Source organism: Pleurodeles waltl, chromosome 8 (genome assembly GCF_031143425.1).
Source record: "Pleurodeles waltl isolate 20211129_DDA chromosome 8, aPleWal1.hap1.20221129, whole genome shotgun sequence".
Taxonomy (NCBI): Eukaryota; Metazoa; Chordata; class Amphibia; order Caudata; family Salamandridae; genus Pleurodeles; species Pleurodeles waltl.
Genome location: NC_090447.1, coordinates 1444642798 through 1444666569, shown reverse-complemented (window position 1 = coordinate 1444666569; position 23772 = coordinate 1444642798). Strand labels below are relative to the sequence as shown.

Here is a 23772-nt window from a genome sequence, read left to right as displayed (position 1 = left end):
ACGCACATTCACTTTAACACTCATACACACATTCACTTCAACACTCATACTCACATTCAACCACGCATGCACACACCCATACAAACAGCAATACACACGCAGACAAACACGCATACACACACGCAGACAAACACCCACTCACAAATGCACACACAACACTTCCACCCCCTCCCCTGTCAGACGCCCGACTTACCTTATCCGGCAAGGAGGTCGTCCGGCAGGGAACGGGAAGAAGTGCTTCCACCACCGGCAACGCCCCACTATCAGGATACTACCAGGCCATATTACAGGTCGTAATACAGCTAGTAGAGGCCTTTTGGAGGGGCGAGGAAGGTGGTGAAACCGCCCATGTGCCTCCACCTGCCAGCACAACTACTGCAGGATTTCTGCCCAAAATGTGGCGGAAATCCTGCAGTACTCGTAATATGGTGGGGGGAAGACCACCAGCACTGGTGGTCTTCTGGCACCCACAGCTTTGGCGGTCTTTCAAAAAGACTGCAAAAGTCATACTGAGGGCTTAAGTGTATATCATAAAACATAATTCCTAAGCCATTTCCCTAGCAACACATATCATCAGTACTGCATTAATACACATTTGGTATCTAATTGGTTATAATGGATGTCTCTTCTTCCTTTTCTTCTCATTCTATACAAACTTTAAGCCTCTGCATCTGCCTTCACAGCATTTGTGGTTGAGTCACTGCACCATCTCTGCAATTTTCGTTTAGTCTACAATGAATCTGTCATTAGCACTCTGGAGCGATGACTCCTTTAACTGCGCATAATAATCCAGTTGCTTCTTCAAAATCAATTTGTGCATCAGAAACAAATATCCTTTTGTTGTCCTAGTTAAATTTCTCCTTGGACACCCCACCACTCTTCAGGCTCTTCAAAATGTATTGTCAAAAATGTCTTGTCAAAAATGGTTACATGACAGAATATCACTGACAAAAGTAGCATCTCACATAAATGTCACATCCTAAATATAATTTACAAATATATCTTGAGACTGGGTGTCAACTCCATGCAGCAATATTTCTGTGAACTATAAATATATCAGATTATATTTAGTCCATGGTATTCTGATACTATACCTCAAAAACATAATGATCTGTGGAAATCACCTGTCTAACTCTTCAGAGAAATTTGTACTGCTTGCTGTATCTACAATTTATGTAGCCTATACTTAAACAGACCTTTACATATCAAAGTATAAATTTTCTGCCAATGCATACTTATTAGTGTGATGCAGCAAGACTTTATTGTGAGGTATGACCCACTTCTATTTCATGTAGTACATCTGGAGTTTTGGCACTTAAGGCAGGTATAAACAAGCAGATATTATATGAAGCAGGAAAGAAGTTGGCACAAGGAATAGAAACAAGGCAGACTGCTTGCCACATCACTTACCAAAATCCGCAGGGTTGTGATAGGTTGGACAGTTCAAGCCCAGGTCTCTTAGGTAAGGGACGAGATTTGAAACCTTCCCACGGTAGATGCATTGTCCGTGGCTCAACACATAAAGCTGAAGTGGAAAACAAACGGATCTGGTTGAGGTGTCTGTTTACCTGGACTCTTAAGGCTAAGACACTGATACACACAGGAAAGCTTCCATGGACTCAGTGAGAGAACAAACAAACTATAAACGTTTCCAGCAAGCGTCTCTTTTGAAATACACATCATAAAGGTTTTTACATGAAAATCACAGCAAAATCTCAGCAAAATTCAGCTGCACAGAGCCAAGTTTTCAGACAAAGTAATATTAAGTGCGTAGAAGCGTATCGGCATGCTTGTATTTGTAAACTCAACTTAGAGTGCATAGACCACGCCATAAACGATTGACAGATTGGACTTTGCAAAACAGTGACAAAGCAAGAGATGTGAAAACATTTTATATGCATTACACCGGCCTGGGTGTATGCAGCATTTAGAGATTTCTCACTTTAGGGTGGGGTTAGAAGGTTGGTCACCTTTTACTTTAGCGAACACTTTCAGATGGTAACAAAATGCAGTCTGAGGCTCTGCCAGCGATTGAGGTATTCACATATTCTCGCCTAGTTTTGTCTCCCTAACCGGATGGTGTATTTTCAGATGTGCATTCCTTGCTTCCTGAGGCTAAGAACCTTGGGAATGATTCACAAATAAATTTGAAAACCTACACTTATAAGTCTACTCTTAGGTATAGGAGTAGCAGCTGCGTTTTCCTCATGAGGGTGAGGAGTGTCACCGCCCACACCACCGTGAGCACTGCATAAATGTGAAAAATAATATGATTTAATTGCCATTTTATTTTTCACTGATGCGTGCTGCAGCAGTCAGCCTGCCCCAGAGCCACGAGAAATGAATGGGGTGCCCTCTGCTGCTGACTGGCAGCATGGAAGACTGGAGCAGTTGCTGGAGAGACACTCCGAAGTGTGCATGTCAGTCTGGCTTGTTGTCTCACAATGGGCAGCCTGACATGCGCACTTTGCAGCTCTCCAACCTGACTGTCTTAGACATTTGGGTAAAGAGCAAGCACAAGCCTCCAGGGCCTAAAGTACCATCCAGCCAACCCACTCATCCAATCTTGGCACTTCTCTCATGCTGGTTAACAGCGTGAGAGCAGCATCTTTATTGGCTGGGGGAGCTCTTTATGCCACGGACTGCAGAAGAACACTCAAGAGGATGTGCAGGCCTTGTGTATTTATTGACAAATGTTAGTGTAATGCATGTTAGTGTAGTGGTTTAGTTTGTGCTTTTGTTGCATGATGCTTGTTATTTTAGTTCGGGCTTTTAGAGGGAGGGGTTGTTTTATTTTGGGGTTTTGGAGGGAGGTGTTGTTTAATTCTGACTTTTGGGAAGAGTTGGAGAACTTCGCTCGCTCCAACACTTTCAAAGGTTACCAGCCATCCCTGAGGAGAAGACTGACTAATCTTTAGATAGCTCAAAGGTTGATAGTTAGTAGTCACAGTTTTTCAGGAGTACTCCTGGAAACCATTCGAGAATTCTGGTTCATGTTAATGTAAAGGAATTTGTGCATATAGAATTGTACATGTCCTACATGAGATGTTGCATGACCACATTTGCCCCTAAGGAAGTTGTCTTAGAGTACCACCAGCAAACAGCACAGTGGTGAAGCAGGGAGCTTTAAACACATTCCCTTTTCTGGTGTAGTGGTGCAGGAGCACCACAACCATAAAACTGTTTATGCCTTGCTCTTTCCCTTGTAAATGTGGTCTTCTTCCTCTCTTACAACTCATAGTGAGTGAGGACTAGGTTTGAGTGAAAAGGTACTATCACTACAATATTAATTTGATCCAGTGTGCATTATATGCTCTGCAGATTATACTGGTAAGAGATGCGGACTCAGCCCAGTGGTTTAAAAGGGTGTTAGAGCCTATGACGGCCCCTTCAGCATCATGTCCTGCTCACAGTAGCCTGGGGTCTTGCTAAACCACAAAGTTGATTTGAAACTCCCACCATTTTGTCAAACAATCTGATTGGCCTCCCTGTGACCAACAGACTGAACTGAACGTAGAGGTCAACCTGAATAGTGTTTGTTAAAACCAAGCAGTGCAAATGCCTCCCAAGAAAGGCACTGCTCTCAGGAAGGGGCGGGGGCAATGTGAGCGGAAGTAATTTCCTGCAAATCACGTGATTTTCTTTTCAAATGTTTAAAGAGACTAATTAGGCAGTTCAGTGAAAATTTTTGCCCATCCACAATGAGAACTACATTACAATAATAGAACACTTCTGCACTATTCCTTGCATAAAGTACATGTTCACATTTTGTTGTCATTCAACTTTGGACTTCTCAAAAAGAACGAGAACAAAGGTTTACCTGGTCAAACAGCTCAAAGAGCTTGGCACTGGGCTGGTGGATGGTGCAGATAATATTTCTGCCACCTTGTGCCAGTGCCTTCATCAAGGAAACAACCTGAAAGCATGACGAACTGTCCAGGCCACTAAAGAGAAAAAAAATTGTGATAAGTAAATTAGTGAGAATGTTCCCGATCCCATAAAAATCAAAGACATACTATGAGAAACAATGGCAGCTATTAGTGGCATGGCTAGGGCCATAATTTGCACTTTCTGTCATACAATTAACACTAAAGAAATGTACACATATGCACATAAAAATATGCATCTTTTTGCTAATGATTTATTAATTACAGACCTGAATCAGTTTCTATTCTTCAACTTAGAATGCTGTGTGCACTGCACTGACCATCAGCCCTGAAATGAAAACCAATAGCAGCCCTAGAAATAGTTTTAGTATCAACCATAAAGACTGCCACGTGTGTTAGTCTCACCCTTTACAGCTGGATTAATGGAAGTCGTCTTTAACTAAGAGCTCTCCATCAAAATGTAGCTAAATTGTGCCTTTTCCAGCACACCTTGCCTAATGCATTGGGGAAAGGCCAGGTTTTTTACAGGATGCTGAGAAGACACAGTAGGGAATATCCAAAAACTTAACGGTGTGGTACAGTCGTCAGGAGTATTACTACTTGCATCAGCATAATGTGCATTTGTCAAAACAGAAGGAAAACATTTGAAAAATCTAAGCCGTGTTCCGGGTTACTGTGGCTCAGAGGACGTGATCACAAGCGCTTTGGTGTGCAACAGAAACTTCCAGTCCAATAAAGGCATATTGTAATATTCTCAATTCTATGTGCTGGGATGGTAGCAGAAACATTCTCCCCTCCATGTGTGCATCATTTACATTGTCACCTCTCTGTTCTATCGTTTCTGCTTTGTGTGTACAAGGATAACGAGTCACTATCAAAAAAAGTTACTGTGTAGATACTTCCTACATAGTGGATAGACATTGTACCTGTGTTGTAGGAAGCTTATTTGATTTTGGGCCAGATTTCAGACTGACTTTCAGATTTACCTTGTAGGTTCATCAAAGAACATCACTGGGGGGTTGTTCACCAGTTCCAGTGCGATGGCGAGGCGCTTCCGCTGCCCCCCGGATAGACACACAGTCCTCGTGCTAGCACAAGAAAGCAACCCCAGGGCGGTCAGAATCTCCTTCACCTGAGATAGAATAAAGGGAGAGTTAAACAAATGTAGTGATGCCTGAAAGCAATTCACTCAGCAGTGGCATCATGAGTGGTGGTGCATATCCATTCCAGCTCTTTTAGGGCTGGCATTTGAGTAGCCTTACAAGAATTGCAGACACACTGCAAGTTTATAAATCTCTGAGAGATCACGCCTGAATCTTAAGCCTTGCAATATTAAACAGGCATTCGCAAAGTCAAAAGGTCTGGCCTTGGTAAACTAGCAATCATTGTATTTGTTTTTATTCTGCACACTTATGCAATAGGAACCAAAAATTTAAAACAATAAAAATAAAGAAAATATAACAAATGCCACATCACAAAAATTCATAAATTAATCTGAGAATATGTGTGTGTGTGTGTGTGTGTGCGCACGCGGGTGCGCGAGTGGCGCCAAGTGGCACCGATGTGTGCATGTATGTGTCTCTGTGTGTGTGTTTTTATTATGAATGTGATGCGACACATGAAGCAATGTCTATGACTGACCTGAAAACGAGATGTCCCAGTGTAAGGCCCCAACAACAAGGTTATGATTCTATAAACAGCAATGGATTAGATTCTGCAGCACTAAAACACATTCTTAATCTTTCATGGGCCTTCCATGACAATCCGTGTTAGCAAAAATGTCTCTTATGGAAATATGAAGCATCCTAATGTTTATAATTGTGTCAAACACTGCACAATCATCAGTTTTCTGACAGAGAAAGAAGGACAATTTTGCTTTCTATGATATTTTCTATGATATTTACTAATATGCACTGTTGTGCTATCATATGGTTTTCTACACTGTAGCTTGCTATTTTATGCATTGATTTTGGCTGGAATATTATGTGCTGTGCTGCTCTGCTGATATGCTTTACTAAGCAATGCTTTGCTATCATGCTATGCTTTAGTTGCAATACTAGGTTTTCTAATTATTATGTTACTCAATGTTTGCTATGATATGTCATGCCATAATATGTTATGTAATGCTACTTGATCCTATAATAATATGCAAAGGCATGTAATGCTATGTAAAATTATACTCTTCTATTTATTTCTGTGCTCCACCATGTTATACTTTGCAATGTGTTCTACTTTACCTGCAATGCTATGCAAGTAGCCGCATCACAAAGATGAAGAATCTGTCCAGTGTCATTTACAAGAACAAGAAAAAGTAATCTAAAACGTACATATCAGACTGCTTGTATCCAGACATTTGGTTTGTGAAGCTGTTTGAATGAGAGGATGACCCCTATGGCATGTGCAGTCACTGGAATAGCAGCAAGGCATTCGTTATAACAGAAGGAACCTTGAGCCTGTGATAGACAGGGCTGTTTGCACAACCGCTGCTCTTTGTGCATTATTGCCTCTGGGGTAAACAGTTGCTCATGGGTAACGGATACATACCATCTCCTTCTTGCCTTCAGTCTTCTCTTGAAGTTTCAGGTTAGCTGACACCTGGAACAAGATCACCAAGATCAGCGTGATGGATTGTGGAACAATGTAGGGAAGACTTGCAAGAATGCAGTGGCGGTTGGTGGTTTTAAAAACCAGTGGGGTGCTACATACATACATTACACAAAACACATTACAATGAACAATGAAAAAAGAGAAAAATACATTTTTACTTACCTTCTACTGCAGCACGTCCTCGATGTTCTTCAGTACCGGGCTCCGGACTCCTCCAAGCGCGAGGTGGCATCATAAAGCCAACTACCTTTTCCAATCCAGACGCTGCTCTCATGCTGTTAAGCAGCATGCCTGAAGCATCTGGATTGGCTGGAGCAGGCTGGCCCAGCGCTCCTAAAGGCACTGGAGCCCTGAGTCTGCTCTCTAACCCAGGGGTCATAGGCAGCTTGGTTGAAAGGTTTGAATTGTGCGTGTTGGTTTGGCCATAGCAAGATATCCGGGCAAACCTACATGTGCATTTCAAACAAAGGGGACACTCTTCATTGCTGCCAATCTGCAGCAATGACACAATTCCCCGCCCCCACACTTCGTTTGTCAGAGAGTACAAAATAAAATGGTAATAAAATCAGGGTATTACGATATTATTTTCACTCTGTTTGCAGCAGTGTGTAGGGCGGGGTGATGCTCCTCCTCTCATATAGAGGAACCACCTTTGCAAGAATGTAATATAGCAAAGGGCTCAGCCTTAAGCAAGCCCACACTGCACTATGTCACTCTGTAAACTTGTCAAGGGATACATCACAACTGTGCAAACCTTTACTGGCCATGGCACAACTAAATAGAAAAAGAAATGGAGACAGACCTAAGGCACACATGAGCACAAATAATTACGGATCAGGCAGGAACAAACACAACATTTTATCTTCACAGGGTTTGGAACTGGTATGCTAAACCCTAATCTGTGGACAGAGGGATTCTTGCTGTGGCTCAACCACTTGGGTGATGTTGAGTGTTCAGCTAAAGTTGAAATAATAAGAGTAGTGTTGATTCTGTAGGAACCAGCCTGAGAACCTGTTATCACCCTAGAGTGGGTGATGCTCCTGAATTCTGCATAACTCTAAAGGTCCATCAATGCCCTGACAACGAGCTAATAAACTTGACAAATGCTGTGAACCCAGAAAAGTTCTCACCTTGTCAATGCTTCACTAGTTTGCTGCAAACACCCACTAAAATGCAATACTCACCTCCTTGGGCATCTTGGTAATAAAGGAAGCCATCACAAGTGTATGGAGTTGGCATGCTTGGCTAGTTCCAGATTTCCCACAGCACTGTCTTCGAGATCTTAGTTGCTACCACAGAAAAGGCTCACCCTTCCATCCATATTTATTTCAAGGAGAGGGTGGGCTACAGTGTAGCTTACACAATGGTTATTAATTATTGATTTAACTGGCCAGCACAGACAGTCTGATTTCTTAGATCAATTTGTGAATGAGACACAAAGAAGTGAATTCTACACCCTCAGCTGTTGGAAGGCAATGCAAAGCTATTTCTAGTGAGATATGATCAGAGCGTTCCAGTTTCGAGCAAATTCTTCCAGCAGTCTTGTAGCAGTCGCTGTTTATAAGCTTGTGAAAGTGACTGCAGTGAAGCACACACATTTACTAGACCTTGGTTCAGAGGACTAGGATTGGCTCTGCAGCTAAGCAACTGATTTTACTTATTCGAGACATGCTTTGAAGGTACTTTATATCCGTAATACTTCACCAGGGATTGTGAAAGGGTACATCATTATCATGAGTGGCCACAGCCATTGATCAAGTTAAATACATTGATAAAGATGCATTCACTTGCTGCACTTGGAATGCTCACTATTTAAAATGGCAGGGCCGTAGAAGCCCATGGTGCATTTTAATGGCAAATGGCTCTAATTAGGTTAATATCCGTTGATCTTGAAATATCAAAGTCATGAACTAAACCTACCACCTAACTTGGCAGAGTAGGCCTCAACTGGAGATGCTGTTGGGAAGTGAAGGGAAACAATCTGGGGGATAATACTAAAAATAAGTACAGTGTACTAGGTGCGTAAAAATAACTTTGATCACAATGTCTATGCCAGTCACTGTCTATTAACTGCCCCAGGTGAGAAGACATCCTACTAGTTTTACACTCCAGATCTAGCATTTCTTGTTATTCAGCAACTAACTGCTTTGACACCCTAGGTGTCCGCCTACTCCTGCCTTGTCCTAGAACCAACCACAGACGAGAATACCTCCGGAGACACAAACCAGTGTGTGGAGTAGAGTCTAGGATTGGCTTCTTACCATCATGGCCTCCTGTACAGTAAGGTGTGGCAGCAACATGTCATCCTGCATGATGTAACAGGACACCTTGCGGAAAGATCGCAAATCGCGGGGCTGCCCATTGATGAGGACAGATCCCTTCATGCCAGTCTCTCTGAAATAAAACAACCAGACATGAGAAAATAAAATATGATATTTACAGAAAAATATCCATTCTCAGAGTCAATCAGCCTCATTATTTTTAAAGAAGCAACTGCATTTACATTTCCATGTACTTCAGAAACTGGAATCACCACTTTCGCAGTGCAGGTTGAAGTATCTTAGGCCATTACCAGGGGTACTTTCAGTTAAACATAGGTGATTGCCATAGCTGACTGCAGTAATTTAAGGCTTTATTGGAGATCCAATAAGAATAACATGCCATTTTTCACAAAATATCCACCTTAGAGTAGGTGTAAAATATATGCACTGTTTCGCTGGAGGTAGTCGAAGTGTGGTAGCTATGGTAGGTTAGATATGATAGGTAGGTTAGGTATGCTAGGGATGTACAATAGGTAGGTAGGTACGTTATGCAAGGTATAAAAGGTGAGGTACTTTAGCTAGTTAAGATATGGCAGGTGAGGTCAGTTAGCATGGTAGTTATGTTAGGCAGGTAAGGAGGTACGCACGTATGATAGGTTAGTATGGTTCATAGGTATGATTGGTATGGAATCAATGGTAACCCTGCTATGAAATGTATTTTGGGTAGGATAAAGTAGGATAAATATTTTAGGTATGGTAGGCAGATATGGTGGGTGTTTTAGGTAAGTACACCTAGTAGGCGAGTTTGTACAGTTGGTAGATTTGGTGGTTTGGTAGTTATGGAAGACAGGCCAGTAGGTAAGGGATGCTACAGTAGCTACAGTAGGTATGGGAGGTCTGGTAAGCTAGGTGTTGTAGGTAAGTTAAAGCTGGTTGAGTACGGTAGGTATGTATGGCAGGCATGATAGGCTAGGTGTGGTAGGTACTTTAAGTATGCTAGATATGTACAGTAGGTAGGTAGGTATGGGATGCAAGGAATAGAAGGCTAGATACTTTAGATAATTAAGTTATGGTAGGTAATGTAGGTAAGTGTTAGACCTGGCTTCCTTGGCGTGGTCTCCCCTAATGTTTTGCCTCTACTTCCCGGGTTGTTGCTGTGTGCTGGACTCTGTTTTTGCTGTTTGTGTTACTCTGGGCACTTTACCACTGCTGACCTGTGCTAAAGGGCAAGTGCTCCCTATGTGAAATTGTATGTGTAATCGGCTTTTCCATGATTGACATAATTGATTTACTAGTAAGTCCCCAGTAAAGTCCACCAGAGGTGCCCAGGGCCGGTAAATCAAATGCTACTAGTGGACCTGCAACACTGATTGTGCCACCCACATGAGTAGCCCTCTAAACATGGCTCAGACCTGCCACTGTAGTGTCTGTGTGTGTAGTTTTAAACTGCTAATTCGACTTGGCAGGAGTACCCACTTGCCAGGCCCAAACCGTCCCTCTTTATACATGTACGGCACACCTAAGGTATGCCCTAGGTAGCCCCATGGACAGGGTGCAGTGTATGTTAAAGGTAGGACATGTACTGATGTGTTTTACATGTCGCGACAGTGAAATAATGCCAAATTTGTTTTCACTGTTACAAGGCCTATCTCTCTCAATGATTAACATGGGGTCTGTCTTTAAATATCCTTAAAGTGCAGTTTCCATTAGAGAGCAGATAGAAATTTGGAGTTTGGGGTCTCTGAACTGAAATACATTTTTAGTGAAGGTGTTTTTTTAGATTGTTAGTTTGAAAATGCCACTTTTAGAAAGTGGGCATTTTCTTGCTTAAACCATTCTGTGATGCCTGTTTGTAGATTCCTTGTCTGGGTCAGACTGACAGTTGTACTGTTTGTGAATCTCTACAAGACAGTGACACAAAGGGAGCTGGGGTGTAGCCTGCATATCCTGGTGGGCCATCTGAGCTGAAAGGGAAGGAGGAGTAATCACTTCCACCTGAAAGGGCTGTGCTTGCCCTCACACAATGCAGTCTCCAACTCCCTGGTGTGCGTCTGGAGCCAGGCCTGGGCAAGGTAGAATCAGGTAAACAACAGAGACTTTTCTTTGAAGTTGGGCAACTTCAAAGGCAGGAAGGGGTATAAGTATTGGACCCCAAACACAAGACTTTAGACCACTTCAAGGATTCAATAGGAACCTCTGCCAGGAAAAGAGCTGAAAGAAAAGTGATGCCCCTGCCTGTGACTGTGCTGTGTTGGGCTATCCTCCAATTGCGGCTTCTGTCTGAGAAATGGGAAAATGATTGGACTTTGTGGTATATTCCTGCTTGAGCAGTCTCTCCAAGGGCTTGGACTGAGCTTGTTCCCTCTTCTGAAGATTCAGGGCCATCAAAGACTTCCTTTACCAGCACCTGGACTCTCTGCTGAGAATCCTGCCCTGCCAAGTGGTTCCCTATCGAGTCCCTGGGCCCTTAAAAGGAGAAGCTGGTGAAAAACCAAGAAGAACCAAGTGTAACAACTTTGGGCGACTCCAGACCGACGCCGCTGCTGAATTCCGCAATGCTGCCTGCAACTGAAGCCACGGTCCTTGCTAGAGTGCAACGACCCTGCAGGCCGGATGCCGCCGGAGCTTTGCTGAATTCCGCGACTCCGTGAGTCCTGAAGTGCCGTGTAACTGACATCTGTGATATCCGACTTCGCCACACCACGCCCTGGTCGCGGAATATAGACCCTACCGGAAGTGCGTGGATCCAATGCTTCACACCGACGCCGCCTCACCTCCACAGCTCTGCAGCAAGGACCTGACGCCTCGCACCGACACCTCTGCTCTGCAGCACCGGAAACAACGCCGCAACGGATCCAGTGACACCTCGATCCCTGACTCCATGCACCGGCTTGTTACCTCATTCGCATAAGGTACTTTATCTGGGGGTCCGTGTTACGCCGTGACCGGCTCCATTAGCGTTGGGTTGTTGGGACGTTTAATATTTAAAGATTCATAACTTTGCTTGTGTATGTTGGATGTTTGTCGTTTTGGTCTTGTTTTACTCAGATAAATATTGCCTATTTTTCTATTATGGTGTTGAGTCCTTTTGTGGTGTTTTCACTCTGTTAATGTGTTTGATTGTACAAATACTTTACACATTGCCTCTGGGTTAAACCTTTCTGCTCGTGCCAAGTTACCAAGGTGGTAAGCGAGGGTGAACCGGGTGTGTTTCTCCTTTGCCCTGACTAGAGTGAGGGTCCTTGCTTGGACAGAGGGCAACCTGACTCGGTTTCTAACAGTAAGTAAGTATGTTAGGCAGGTAAGGAATTAAACGTATGATTTGTAAAAAATGTATAGTAAACCAGCTGTAGTAGGTATTTAGGTAGGATAATGTAGGATACGTATAGTAAGTATGGTAGGCAGGTATGGTGGGTGTCATAGGTAAGTACGTATAGTAGGTGAGTTGGTACAGTTGGTAGATTTTGTGGGATTGGTAGATATGGAAGATAAGGAAGATAGGTCTGTAGGTTAGGGATAACAGAGTGGGTTGTGGGTAAGCTGAAGTCAGCTGATTATGGTAGGTAGGTATGGTAGGTATGATAGGGTAGGTATGGCAGGTAGATGCGGTACATAGGTTACGTATTTATGTTAAATATAACAGGTTGGTATGGTAAGTTAGCGAAGTAAGTTAGGTTTGATAGGTATGATAAGGTAGGTACCGTAGATTAGGTATGGAAGATACAGTCAATAGTTGTGTTTGGTTAGGTAAAATAGATTAAATATGGCATGGTAGGTGAGATTTTGTAGGGCATAATAACATTTTTGTCTACTTAAAAGTTAAGCACTATTAAATCATTTTCTAGATTTCGTGCTTATAAATGGAAGCACTTTTTATAAGTACAATCATGTACTGTGTTTAATAAAGCTCTCTTTTTTTTCTTAAGAGTGGCTTGTGTGCCTGTAGCTTTGTTTCTTTAATAAACAGGTTACTTACCTACGGTACGCATTATCTGGTAGAGATACTATCTAGCTGCAGATTCCTTACCTTTGAATTTCCTGACCTCAGCTTGAAATCCAGAATTTTTTGCTGAGCAGTACCCTGCATGCACCGTTGGGTGGTGTCGTTCGGATCCACGTGCGTTGTTCGGCTCCACGTGGCATCATCAACATCGTTGGAGCTGTCTGTGACATCACGGACGCCTTTAGAGGCACCACCCCGGCGCGTGCACGTCAGTTCTTTTACCCACAAACTTCCACGCCAGAAGCGCAGTCATGGATAGAAACTAGGGCCCTAAAACGGATAAACCCTAACCCTACTACACACATACGCAGAGCGGGGGGGCATGGGTGGGTGTAAGGAAGCTGCAGCTAGATAGAGTCTCAACCAGACAATGCATTACCGAAGATAAGTATCCTGTTCATTTGATAGAGCCTTGTAGTTGCAGATTCCTTACCTTTGAATAGATACCCAAGCCATAACCTTCAGGCAGTGGGCTGTGGATACCTCTACTTACACCAAATAGTCCTGTAGGACCGAACGGGCAAAGTGTCCATCTCTCCATACCTGATTGTCCAGGCAGTAAGGTTTTGCAAACGTGTGCAAAGATGCCCAAGTTGCTGTCGGACAGATATCCAGGACTGGAATGCCCCGAGTTAGCACAGTGGCAGCAGCTTTGCCCCTGGTAGAATGAGCACTCAGAAGGCTGCTTTTTTGCCAATGCGTAGCAAATCTTGATGCAGAGAACTGTTGGTCATACACCCGGAACTCTTTTGTGCGGTCAAGGTAGAACGACAATGCTCTTTTTGGGTCCAGCCAGTGTAGTCACTCCTCTTCCTTAGAGGGATGCGGTGGAGCAAAGAAGGGGGACTGGGTGATGTTCTGACCCAGATGGAATGGGGGGTCACCACCTTGGGGAGGAAAGAGGCACGAGTTCTGATAACCACCTTGTCTGGGAACATAGTGAGATATGGTGGCTTGGATGAAAGATCTTCCATCTCACTCACCCTCCTGGCAGATGTTAATGCCACTAAGAACACTGTTTTGATGGTGAGCAGCTGGAGGGGACAGTTGTGTGAGGGCTCAAAAGGAGCAAATATTATAAATGTGAGGACCTGATTTATTTCCCATCAGGGCATAACAAAGGGCATAGGAGGAAAAATATGTACAAGCCCTTTGAGGAATCTATGCACAATGGGAGATTTGAAAAGTGGAGGCTGATCAGGCAACCAAAGAAATGCCGATAAGGCTGAAAGATAGCCCTTGAGAGTACCCAGGGTGGAACTCTGCTGGGCAAGGGATAGTATAAACTAAAGAATATCAGAAAGAGAAGCAGAAATAGACCTTTCTGTACAATAATATACAAAGCATTTCCAACAGCAGACGTATAACGTTTTAGTGGAGGGACGCCTGGCTGCCAAAATAACTTTACAGACTTTGGGAGGAAGGTCAAAAGCCATCAACTGTCGCAGCTCAATCTCCACGCATGTAGACACAGAGTTGACAGGTTTGAGTGAAGAACTTTCCCCTGCTGCTGCGACAGAAGACAGAAGATCCTCCCGAAGGGGCAACCTGATTGGAGGATTGATGCTCATTTTCAGTAGCCCAGGATATCAAACTCTCCTTGCCCAATCCGAAGCCACTAGGATTACTGGTCGTTCTTGATCTCCTTGGGAACTCGGGCAGAAGTGGTATGGGTGGAAAGGCATACAAGAGGCCTGAATTCTACTCACGACGAAAAGTGTCGCTGAGCAATTGCCACCTTGGAAACTCCAACATGCAATACTGCTGACATTGCGTGTTTTCTGTGGAGGTGAACAGATCTAGCCAAGGCTCTACCCACTGATGAAAGAGTTCTTGCGCCACCTCCGAGATACCATTTGTGATCCACTAGGCACTGACGGCTGAGCCTGCCAGGTGTTGAACCACCAGGGTTATGCCCTGCTGTTCCAGCCATGTCCAGAGACGCAGAGCCTCTTGAGAAAGGGTCTACGACCCCACATCACCCTGCTTGTTGCAGTACCACATTGCAGTGGTGTTGTCCGTGAACACCTGAACCATCTTCCCTTTCACAATAAGAAAAAATGCTTTTAATGCCAGTCGGATCACCCAGAGCTCCATTAAGTTAATATGGAGTCCTGATTTCGCCAGAGACCAGAGGCCTCTGATCGATGCCTTTCCCAGATGGTCTCCCCATCCCAGAAGTGACGCATCTGTCACTACTGTGATATCTGGTTTGGGAAGGGAGAGGAGTCTGCCTCTGACTTAATTGCAGTTCACTAACCACCACTGCAGGTCATTTACAGTTCCCTGTGAGATCTGAACTGTGTCTGTAAGATTCCCCTGATGCTGCGCCCACTGGAACTTCAGGGCCCACTTCAGAGCCCTCATATGCCATCTGGCATATTTGACTAACAGGATGCAGGAGGCCATGAGTCCCAACAGCCTCAGAGTCTGTCCCACAAAAATCCAGGATAGAGGCCGAAACATCAGTATTATAACCTGAATATCCTGGACTCGCTGCTCGGGAGGATAAGCCCGAAACTGCACTGAGTCCAGAACAGCTCAGATGAAGTGGAGCTTCTGAGAGGGAGTCAGGTGTGACTTTGGCATGTTTATAGTGGACCCCAGCGAATGTAGGAGGTTTGTCATCATCTGAAGGTGGCTGAAGAGAGCCTGGAGTGTAGAAGCCTTCAACAGCCAGTCGTTGAGGTAGGGAAAAACTGAAACCTCTAAACTGCGCAGATGAGCTGCATCCACCGCCATTACTTTGCTGAACACCTGAGGGGCACTGGTGAGACCGAAAGGAAGCTCGGTAAACTGAAAGTGCTCGTGGCCCACCTTGAACCACAAGTAGCGCCTGTGGGCAGGCAGGATGGGAATGTGAAAATACGTATCCTGCAAATCCAACGCTACCATCCAGTCTTCTTGATCTAGGGCAGACAAGACCTGAGCAAGAGTGAGCATCTTGAATTTCTCCTTTTTGAGGAAGAGATTGATGTCCCTTAAACCCAAGATAGGGTGAAGACCATTGTTCTTTTTTGGAGTCAGAAAGTACCAGGAATAACAACCACTGCCTACTTCTGTCATCGGGACCCTTTCTATGGCTCCCTTGTCCAAGAGAGCTGTAACTTCCTCCAGGAACAAGATTAAATGATCCTCCATCAGCCATTTTTTTAACGGAGGCATAGAGGGAGGAAAGACTTGAAGGGGAGGGAATAGCCATTCTGTATGATCTGCAAGACCCATTTGTCCGATGTTAAGGACTGCCAGTGAGGGAGATGAAATTGAATCCTCCCTCCAAATGGATGTGCATGGTCTTGCAGAATCATACTAGGAGGACTTGGGCGCTGTGGAAGAGGGGACTGGGTGGTGGTCGACCTCTGGATGGCTAGACCCTCTGGGTCTGAAGGTACCATAACCTCGTCCTCGCACTGCATACTGAGATGATAGAGGACAGTGGCTGATTTGTGGATGGCCTGGTACCACACCCCTTCAGAAGCCTCGAAAGGGTTGAAAGGTAGACTGCTGGCGAGCAGGCACGGAGAGGCCCAAGGATCTGGCCGTAGCTTGAGAGCCCTTGAACCGCTCAAGCGCTGAGTCTGCCTTCTCTCCAAATAGGCACAAGCCATTGAAGAACATGTCCATAAGGGTTTGCTTGGACATCCCCTGAAAAGCCAGATGTACCGAGCCAGGTGTGGCATCGAAGGTCCACTGTCGATTAAATTTTCTTACCCCGGAGTCGGGTAGTATCCAAACCACACTGTATCGTAAACTTGGCTGCATCTCTCCCATCTTTACAGCTTGTGTGAGAGCGTCCTCCGGGACCTGGGGCAGCACGTGTGCCACCACATCCTTTAAAGTATGGGAAAAACGGCCCAATAAGCACGAGGTGTTTATGGACCTCACTGTCAGGCTGGAGGAAGAAAACATTTGCTTTCCAAGCTGATCCAGCCTCTTGGAATCACTGTCTGGGGGAGCGGAAGGGAAGGCACCATAGGAAGTGGAGGCCTGGACTACCAAGCTCTCCGGGGTGGGGTGTTGAGTGAGGAAACTAGGATCGCTTGGAGCTGGTCTATGGCGGCGGCAGATAGTCCTATTAACAGGAGCCCCTGTGCTGGGTTTGGACCACGTCCCCAGCAGGACATCAGTGAGTGCTTCATTGAAGGGTATCATTGGCTCCGATGTGGAAACCCCCGGCTGAAGCACCTCAGACAGGAGGTTAGTCATGACTGGCACTCTAGGCAAATCTAGGTCCAAGACGAACCATCATAGCATATGAAGCTCCCTCCTCCATAGCCACAGTAGGAGGTGAGAGCATGCCAGTATCTGGAGAAGTATCAAGTCCACTGGTTTCCCCTAGCTCCTCATACCAGTCCATATGCTTCAATCCATACTCTAAAGAGTCATAGGACCCCTCCCATTCCTCACCTGTACCTGGCTGTTCCAAAAAAGCCTCAGGTACTCATCCGGCCCCTGTCGGTGCCGTCCAAGTCTGAATCAGTGTTGTATGACATTGTTCCGGCTCAGGATCATCTGGGATAAGGATGGGGCTCACTCCACCGGTAGGCACCGGTGGAGTGGGGGGCATCAACGTCGGGAGTGATGCCGGAGGAGGCCAACTGTGTGAACTTGGCATCGCCCCTGATCTGCTATCGTATCCTGGGGTCCCCAACGGCACTGAGGCCAAAGCCGCTGGCGTCGAACCCGATAGGGCCCCTGCCAATTCCGCAGAGCCCGAGGTGCGCCAGCGGGGGAAGCCCACTCAAATACAAGGTGCATGGCGTTGTAAAACTCTTTGACCTGAGCAGGGTCGCTCTGGTTCCCGGAAAGGCGGGAGGCTCGAAGTCAGCCCTGCCATTGGTTCTGTGCCTGGAACGTCGACATTCCCAAGATGCCTCGTCAGCCGACGTCTGTGGCGAAGTCAAAGTCCACTTGGACTTCTTCTTCTCCTTGTGCCTCTTCCCCAAGTGTCTGGAGGACCTCAAGTGAGAAGAAGAGGACTTAGGGCTCCTGGAAGGGTCCTGCAACCTCCTATTCGATCGGGACCATGACCTCCTAGGAGTCACACCAACCGAAGTCGACTGCCGGGCCGCCATGAGCTTCAGAGACTGCTCTCTCAAAGCTTTCGGGGCCATGGCCCGACAGTCAGAACACGACTTCGAGTTGTGGTCTCTATTGAGGCACCACAGACATACCTGATTAGGGTCCGTTACCGACATGGTGCGTTGGCAGGCATCACACTGCTTGAACCCTGTCTTCCTCAATGTCATCCTGCACAGACTTCAAAAGACTCAACAAAATGGTCAAAAAAAGACCTGCCAAAAAAGTCAGAGGGTAGCTCGATCCTGGACCTGAGCTTAACCGGAGCAGAAGGAAAAGAACTGACGTATGCGTGCTGGGGTGGTGCCTTTATAGGTGACCGTGACATCACAGATGGCTCCAACTACTCTGATGATGCCACGCAAAGCCAAACGATGCATGCGGATTGAAACGACGCCACCCAGTGGCGCAAGCAGGTTACTGCTCAGCAAAAAATTCTGGATTCCAAACTGATGCCAGGAAATTCAAAGGTAAGGAAAATCTGCAGCTAGAAGTCCCTATCAGATAATAATCAATCATAATATTGGTAATTTTAAAGGTGACCCTCTGCTGAACAGATTGCATTAGGAGAGTTACATTCACCGTCAAAGAAGAGTGTGATGAAATGAAGATTGAAGATGAAGGATAATTTGGTTGTATGTGGCGAACTGACATACACAACGAAACAGTTCACAGAAAGTACTTTTTCAAAAAGGGTTAGCACGTTTATTGTTCTTTAAAGCCTGTGTTCCTGTCCATATTTATACTGTGGGCAAAAATAGATGTAAATCCAACATATTATAATGATAGCAACCTAACACTAATGCCACGCAGACATGATGAGTGAATGGCACTGCAACTTAGTTTATATCAGGCTTAGGCCTGCAAACAGAAAGTACAGTAGAGATAAGTCAGCAGTCAAACTGTTGTTGTGGCATCTGCATTTTAATGAAAGAACTTCTTGATGTAATTATCAACAAAAAGCCAAGGCCTTGACAGACATCTCACCCAAGCAATGACAAAACACAATATATTTAAGTTAATGTGGAAATGATGAAGACACCCGTATCTGCTGTCCTGACCTGTAGCCTGCCAGAATGTTCATGAGTGTGGATTTTCCTGCTCCTGAGGGTCCCATGATTGCTACGAGTTCACTGCTGCCAAACCTTCCAGAGATGCCTTTCAGTAAAGTCTTGTATCCTGTGTAAAGCAAAGAAAATGACAATGTAATGCCGGCTTATAGGAAAAGTACTATTTCATTATTATGTACATTTAGAAAGTCTTTTTGTAAAGTTTGTGTTGTTCTCCTCATCAGCACTGGTGTCCTCTTAGGTTATGTTAATAAGGGAAATATTTAAAAAAAAACATAATTTCTTCGATCTAAATCAAACAGCATACAAACTAGTCAATTAATATCTCGTGTGCATATATGAAAACATTACACTAAGTGACAAGACCTCCAGGGTACCATAACATCTATATCGATGACCACAACACCAGGGGAAGTCCTTACAGCATCAAAGTCAACCAATATCTTCTCAAAACGTCTGCATGAGGCTTATCAATAAAAGTTATGACCCTGCAACTCTATCCTGGCAAAGGCACCATGATATTATTACAAATTCCAGTTATTTAATAACATGTGTCCTGTAATGGAATTGCTACTCCCACAACCTCCATATATTAATAGATTGTATGCAGTTTCCAAAAGTTCAAAGGCGCTTTACTGCACACAAGAGAGTCCCCAAAAAGGTGTTTTGTTTCAAATTCTTCTTGTAAAAATCAAGTTCCAGTCTGTGCGTAGGTTGTTAATAGAGTGTAACACACATAGCAATTGTCCAGAGATGGTAACCAGTCACTACTTTATATTCGCAAACAAAATTATTTTGCAAGCATTTCTGATCAAAGATGTGTTTATCAGGCTGTGTGTGAAAATGAGGCTTGAAAATAACTGCATCCTTTGCACACATGCTGATCAAGTGATCTTTTGAGCAAGGGAGATTGCAGATAAATTATGTTAGGCGAACTGAGCCATCGATTTGTTACTGTCCATGGATAACTGCTGCTTGCAGAAAAGGCAATGCATAAACGTTACATAGAGTATGAGCCCTGCTGTGGATAAGGATTGCAGATTTATCGTGACAGAGACATAATGCGTGCTACTGGAATGAAGAAAGTGACCATCACTACTAGCCTGACCACAAAACATATCTAGCAAGCTGATCAAGCAGTAACACACTCTGATACCCCAATAATGAAAGAAGACCCTTCTAGCGAACATGTGGGTATTCAGATGGAATGAGGAAAGGAATTAGACAATGTGAAAATTCTGGTAGGTTGGTGGAAATGCTACATTTGCAGAAAAAAAGTTTAAGGGATTGTTTTGGGACCTGCTTGGTTTAGTCCATCTTCAAAACAAAAGGGAGCAACCACAAACCTATAACTTTGTGGATCCTATTCAATCATTTGCAGGTAATTTTCCACCCTTAAGATACAGGCGGATGTGCACCTGGCAAGGACAAAAGTGACTGCATTTCCGTTTCCAGAATGGGAATACATAGGGAACACACAAAAACTGATGGTGGATTGGGGGGGAAGTATCTTGGTATGACAAAACTATTTTCCCTGATGAGAAACAAAAACAAGCATTTGCAATGCAACGGGTCTCGCGTTTGCTCGCGTTAGAGCTATTGACGTTGTAAACTCCTAACCGTACTTTTCTTCCCACATAAACTAATAATGAAAAGTAAAATACTTTCACATATGTGAGAGGGTGGTCGCCATGAGCGTGAAGGAGACACAGAAAAGGAAACAGAAGTTCGCTTGCAGCAAAACTTATCGGTAAAAGTGCAATTATTCATGTTACTGAGAAAAAGTACAATTATCCAAGTAACAGGGACGATGTCATGTAAAGCGCTTGACTTCTGCCCAGCGAGATCAAGCTGCGCAGGAAATAAAAAGATAAAGTAAAAGACCTTTGCATGCCTTTCACAAATAGAATCAATCAACTGCGTTAGGGTGCAGGATTGTCAAAAGCGCACGGTAAGGGCAGGTTTGGGAGACAGAATAAAACTAAAAGAAAGGAATCAGAGTAGGAAGCGATACTACTACGGTACCTGGATGTATTACCATATTACTATAGTACTTAAAACTACATTTAAGTTTTATGGTTCCAGACCCTGCGACTGTAGTGCTTGAATCCTAGTTTGCGTTTTTGTAGTACATACATTCCAGCTTGCATTGCTACCATGTCTGAATCATATTCGGTATTCCAGTGCTTCCTGGATCCTAGTTTGTTTTTAAAGTCAATGCTCTTCTGTCTCCCAAACCTGCCCTTACCGTGCGCTTTTGGCAGTCTTGCACCTTAACGTAATTAATGTTACACAGAAGTTGAAACTGTGGCCCCTCTCTCCATCCCACAGGGCAGCTTGGTACGGCAAATACTATTTAGCATTTCCATGCAAAATACAGCAGCACCGAAAATAAAACAATGACATACAGAATAACGTTTATTTTTCTATCCAGTGTTTTTATTCCAGTGATTTATTTTATTTTATTTTTTATGACAACGCCCTCACCCTACGAATCCCATTTTATACTACAATAATACACACAGTTCGTGGATTCTAATTTGCAACTCTGCTGTTACAGAAGCCTTATTTGCAACATTTAGCTAATTCGAAGGTGTACTTGTATCCTCTTCAGAATTCCTAATATGAGGCATTTTTGGGTACGGTTGTGCTCGAGGCTTTTACGAGGTACAACACAATACCTTTTTTACCTCTGCTGCATTCACCTCCATACAATTTCACACAAGAGCGACCGGCATCTATTCTTAAAGCCTGAATTCATTTGATGCAAATTGGCACTCGTTCTCCAGCTTTTCTCCATACAGGCTAATCTTCTGCAAAAAGAGTTGACCTACATATTCAACAATGAAGCCAATCATCTTTCACGAGAAACAGATTTTCAGTTTTGAAATATTTGTGCTTCTCGAAAGGCCTCGAGTGTTTCGTGAATACGAAATTCTGTAACTTAACCCAGGAGCTCTACGCATTCTACTGTTTTTACCATGCTATGTTATTCTGTTTCCTTTATATTGCAGTAACTTCCATGAAATCGTAGCATATTGTCAAAACAAGGAGCCAGTTGTAGGCTTCGCCTGCACAGCTTGGGAAATCTATAGTATTTAATATAAATCTTAATAGGGGCTTACACCGCGCCCATACTTTTCATTGGTTGGTGTGCTTGCCACTTAGATTTCCTCCATTTCTATTGGCTGTAGCATACTATTTGCTGTTGTTCCTGTCGGATGTTTCTGTTATCAGCGTCCCATGGCCCAAGTACTGTTTTTATCCATTGAACTCTTTTATATGCCCATAAGAATCCGCTTTCTATATATATATATATATATATATATATATATATTTTTTTTTTTAATGAAGTCACAGTGTTATGTCATTCATTGTACATTTTGCTGCTGTGACTTATTGTGTAGCTGTCAGGCTCTTAAAACAGGCCATGAACATGCCCACTTCTCAAATGCCATTGCTGTTTTGCATCTGACAGCTGTTCTCACCCCTTTAATGCAGGCAAATGTCCCTGTGGCGGTGCTCAGACAGTGGGACAAACCTTGAAAACGTGGCCCGTGCAGCTGAGCCAATAGTTCTGGGTCTGCAGCATGCTGCTATAGTCTAAGCGGCGCACAGCCTGGAGTGACGGCCAGTGTTCAGCTGGGCCACAACTTCCAATGCCACACCCGCAAACATACGTACCAGCCCACGTGAGGCTGGGGTACCACTATCGGGTCACCTTCGTGTTGGTAAACCTGGGACAGCAGCACACAACCTAGAATGCTGGTCAGCGTGCAGCTGGGCCGCAACTTCTGGTGCCACATCCTCAAACATACAAATAGGCGATACCAGTCCACGTGCGGATGAGCACCACTTCCGGCCTTTCAGTTGACTCCCGACGTTGCTGTGACAAAGGTCAACATCCAATTTTATCCTCTCAACCTTGGATAAGTAAATTGGCCACAGCACTTCAACTGATGCATGGCTGGCTCCATTTTAGACGCTGATATGCTAATGGTCCCCGGTGATGTATCATTGGTTTGATGGCTGCTTCTTACAGTCACATATCTGCTTTGACCATGCATCGAAAGCAATAGAGACTCAGAGAAACATTCCCTGTGAGATTGCTCCTCGTGTCACCGGCAAGATAATAGTATCCCAAGGGGTGGAAATGCGATGTTTACTTATGCTGAACTATGAAAATGGAACTAGACAAGGGATCATAAAGAGAAAATTGTTGAGTTGGTTACATAGTTTTCAGAATGCTTGCAGTTTTTAATCTGTCCTTGTCAAGCTGTTAGCCTGCATTTCCATTTAACGGCGATGTGACCTGTTGATATATTTCCTTTGGAAGGTGCTAAATGTGTGATAGTGAGAGAGTGAAGCAATTAACTTTGACTGTGTCATTTTCATTGGTATACACAGACAGCATGTTTCTAAACTGTCACAAAACATCTAATCAAGTTTGAAATGTTTATAATTCTCTTCATGACAATTGTTTTACCCCGTTGCGTTTTACGATTCAAGATGGGACAGGGTTTCGAAAGTTATCAAATGTATTTTTAGTAATGCTTTACAATATAAGCACGACAATAAAGACGTAGGGCCTCATTACGAGTCTGGCGGTCACTAGACTGCCAGGTTCGCAGATGGCGGTCGGACAGCTGCCAATGCGGCGTTTGGAGTGCCACATTACAACCCTGGCGGTCGGGCTGCCAGGGAACGGCTAGCTCCACCAGGATCAGAGATCCCGTCAGTCTGAAGGTAGGTGGTGGTCCTAATATGCCAGGACAGCGCTGCCCTGGGGATTACAACCTCATTCTCTTCCAGCCTTTTCATGGTGGTACCACTGCCACGAAAAAGCTGGCACAGAACATGTGCAG

At 44.3% G+C, this 23772-nt stretch overlaps 1 protein-coding gene across 2 annotated transcripts in view; it reads right to left on the bottom strand.

Moving 5' to 3' along the window:
* The window catches only part of ABCG1 (ATP binding cassette subfamily G member 1), a 113173-nt gene that overhangs the window by 33460 nt on the left and 55941 nt on the right, over positions 1-23772 (bottom strand). For both annotated transcript variants that reach the window (XM_069202602.1, XM_069202603.1), the window contains exons 3-8: positions 18899-19016; positions 8756-8888; positions 6432-6482; positions 4874-5019; positions 3821-3944; positions 1411-1525 (exon numbers count right to left, since the gene is read on the bottom strand). In XM_069202602.1, coding sequence (XP_069058703.1) covers positions 1411-1525; positions 3821-3944; positions 4874-5019; positions 6432-6482; positions 8756-8888; positions 18899-19016 — 687 coding nt within the window. The remainder of the gene's footprint in view (positions 1-1410; positions 1526-3820; positions 3945-4873; positions 5020-6431; positions 6483-8755; positions 8889-18898; positions 19017-23772) is intronic.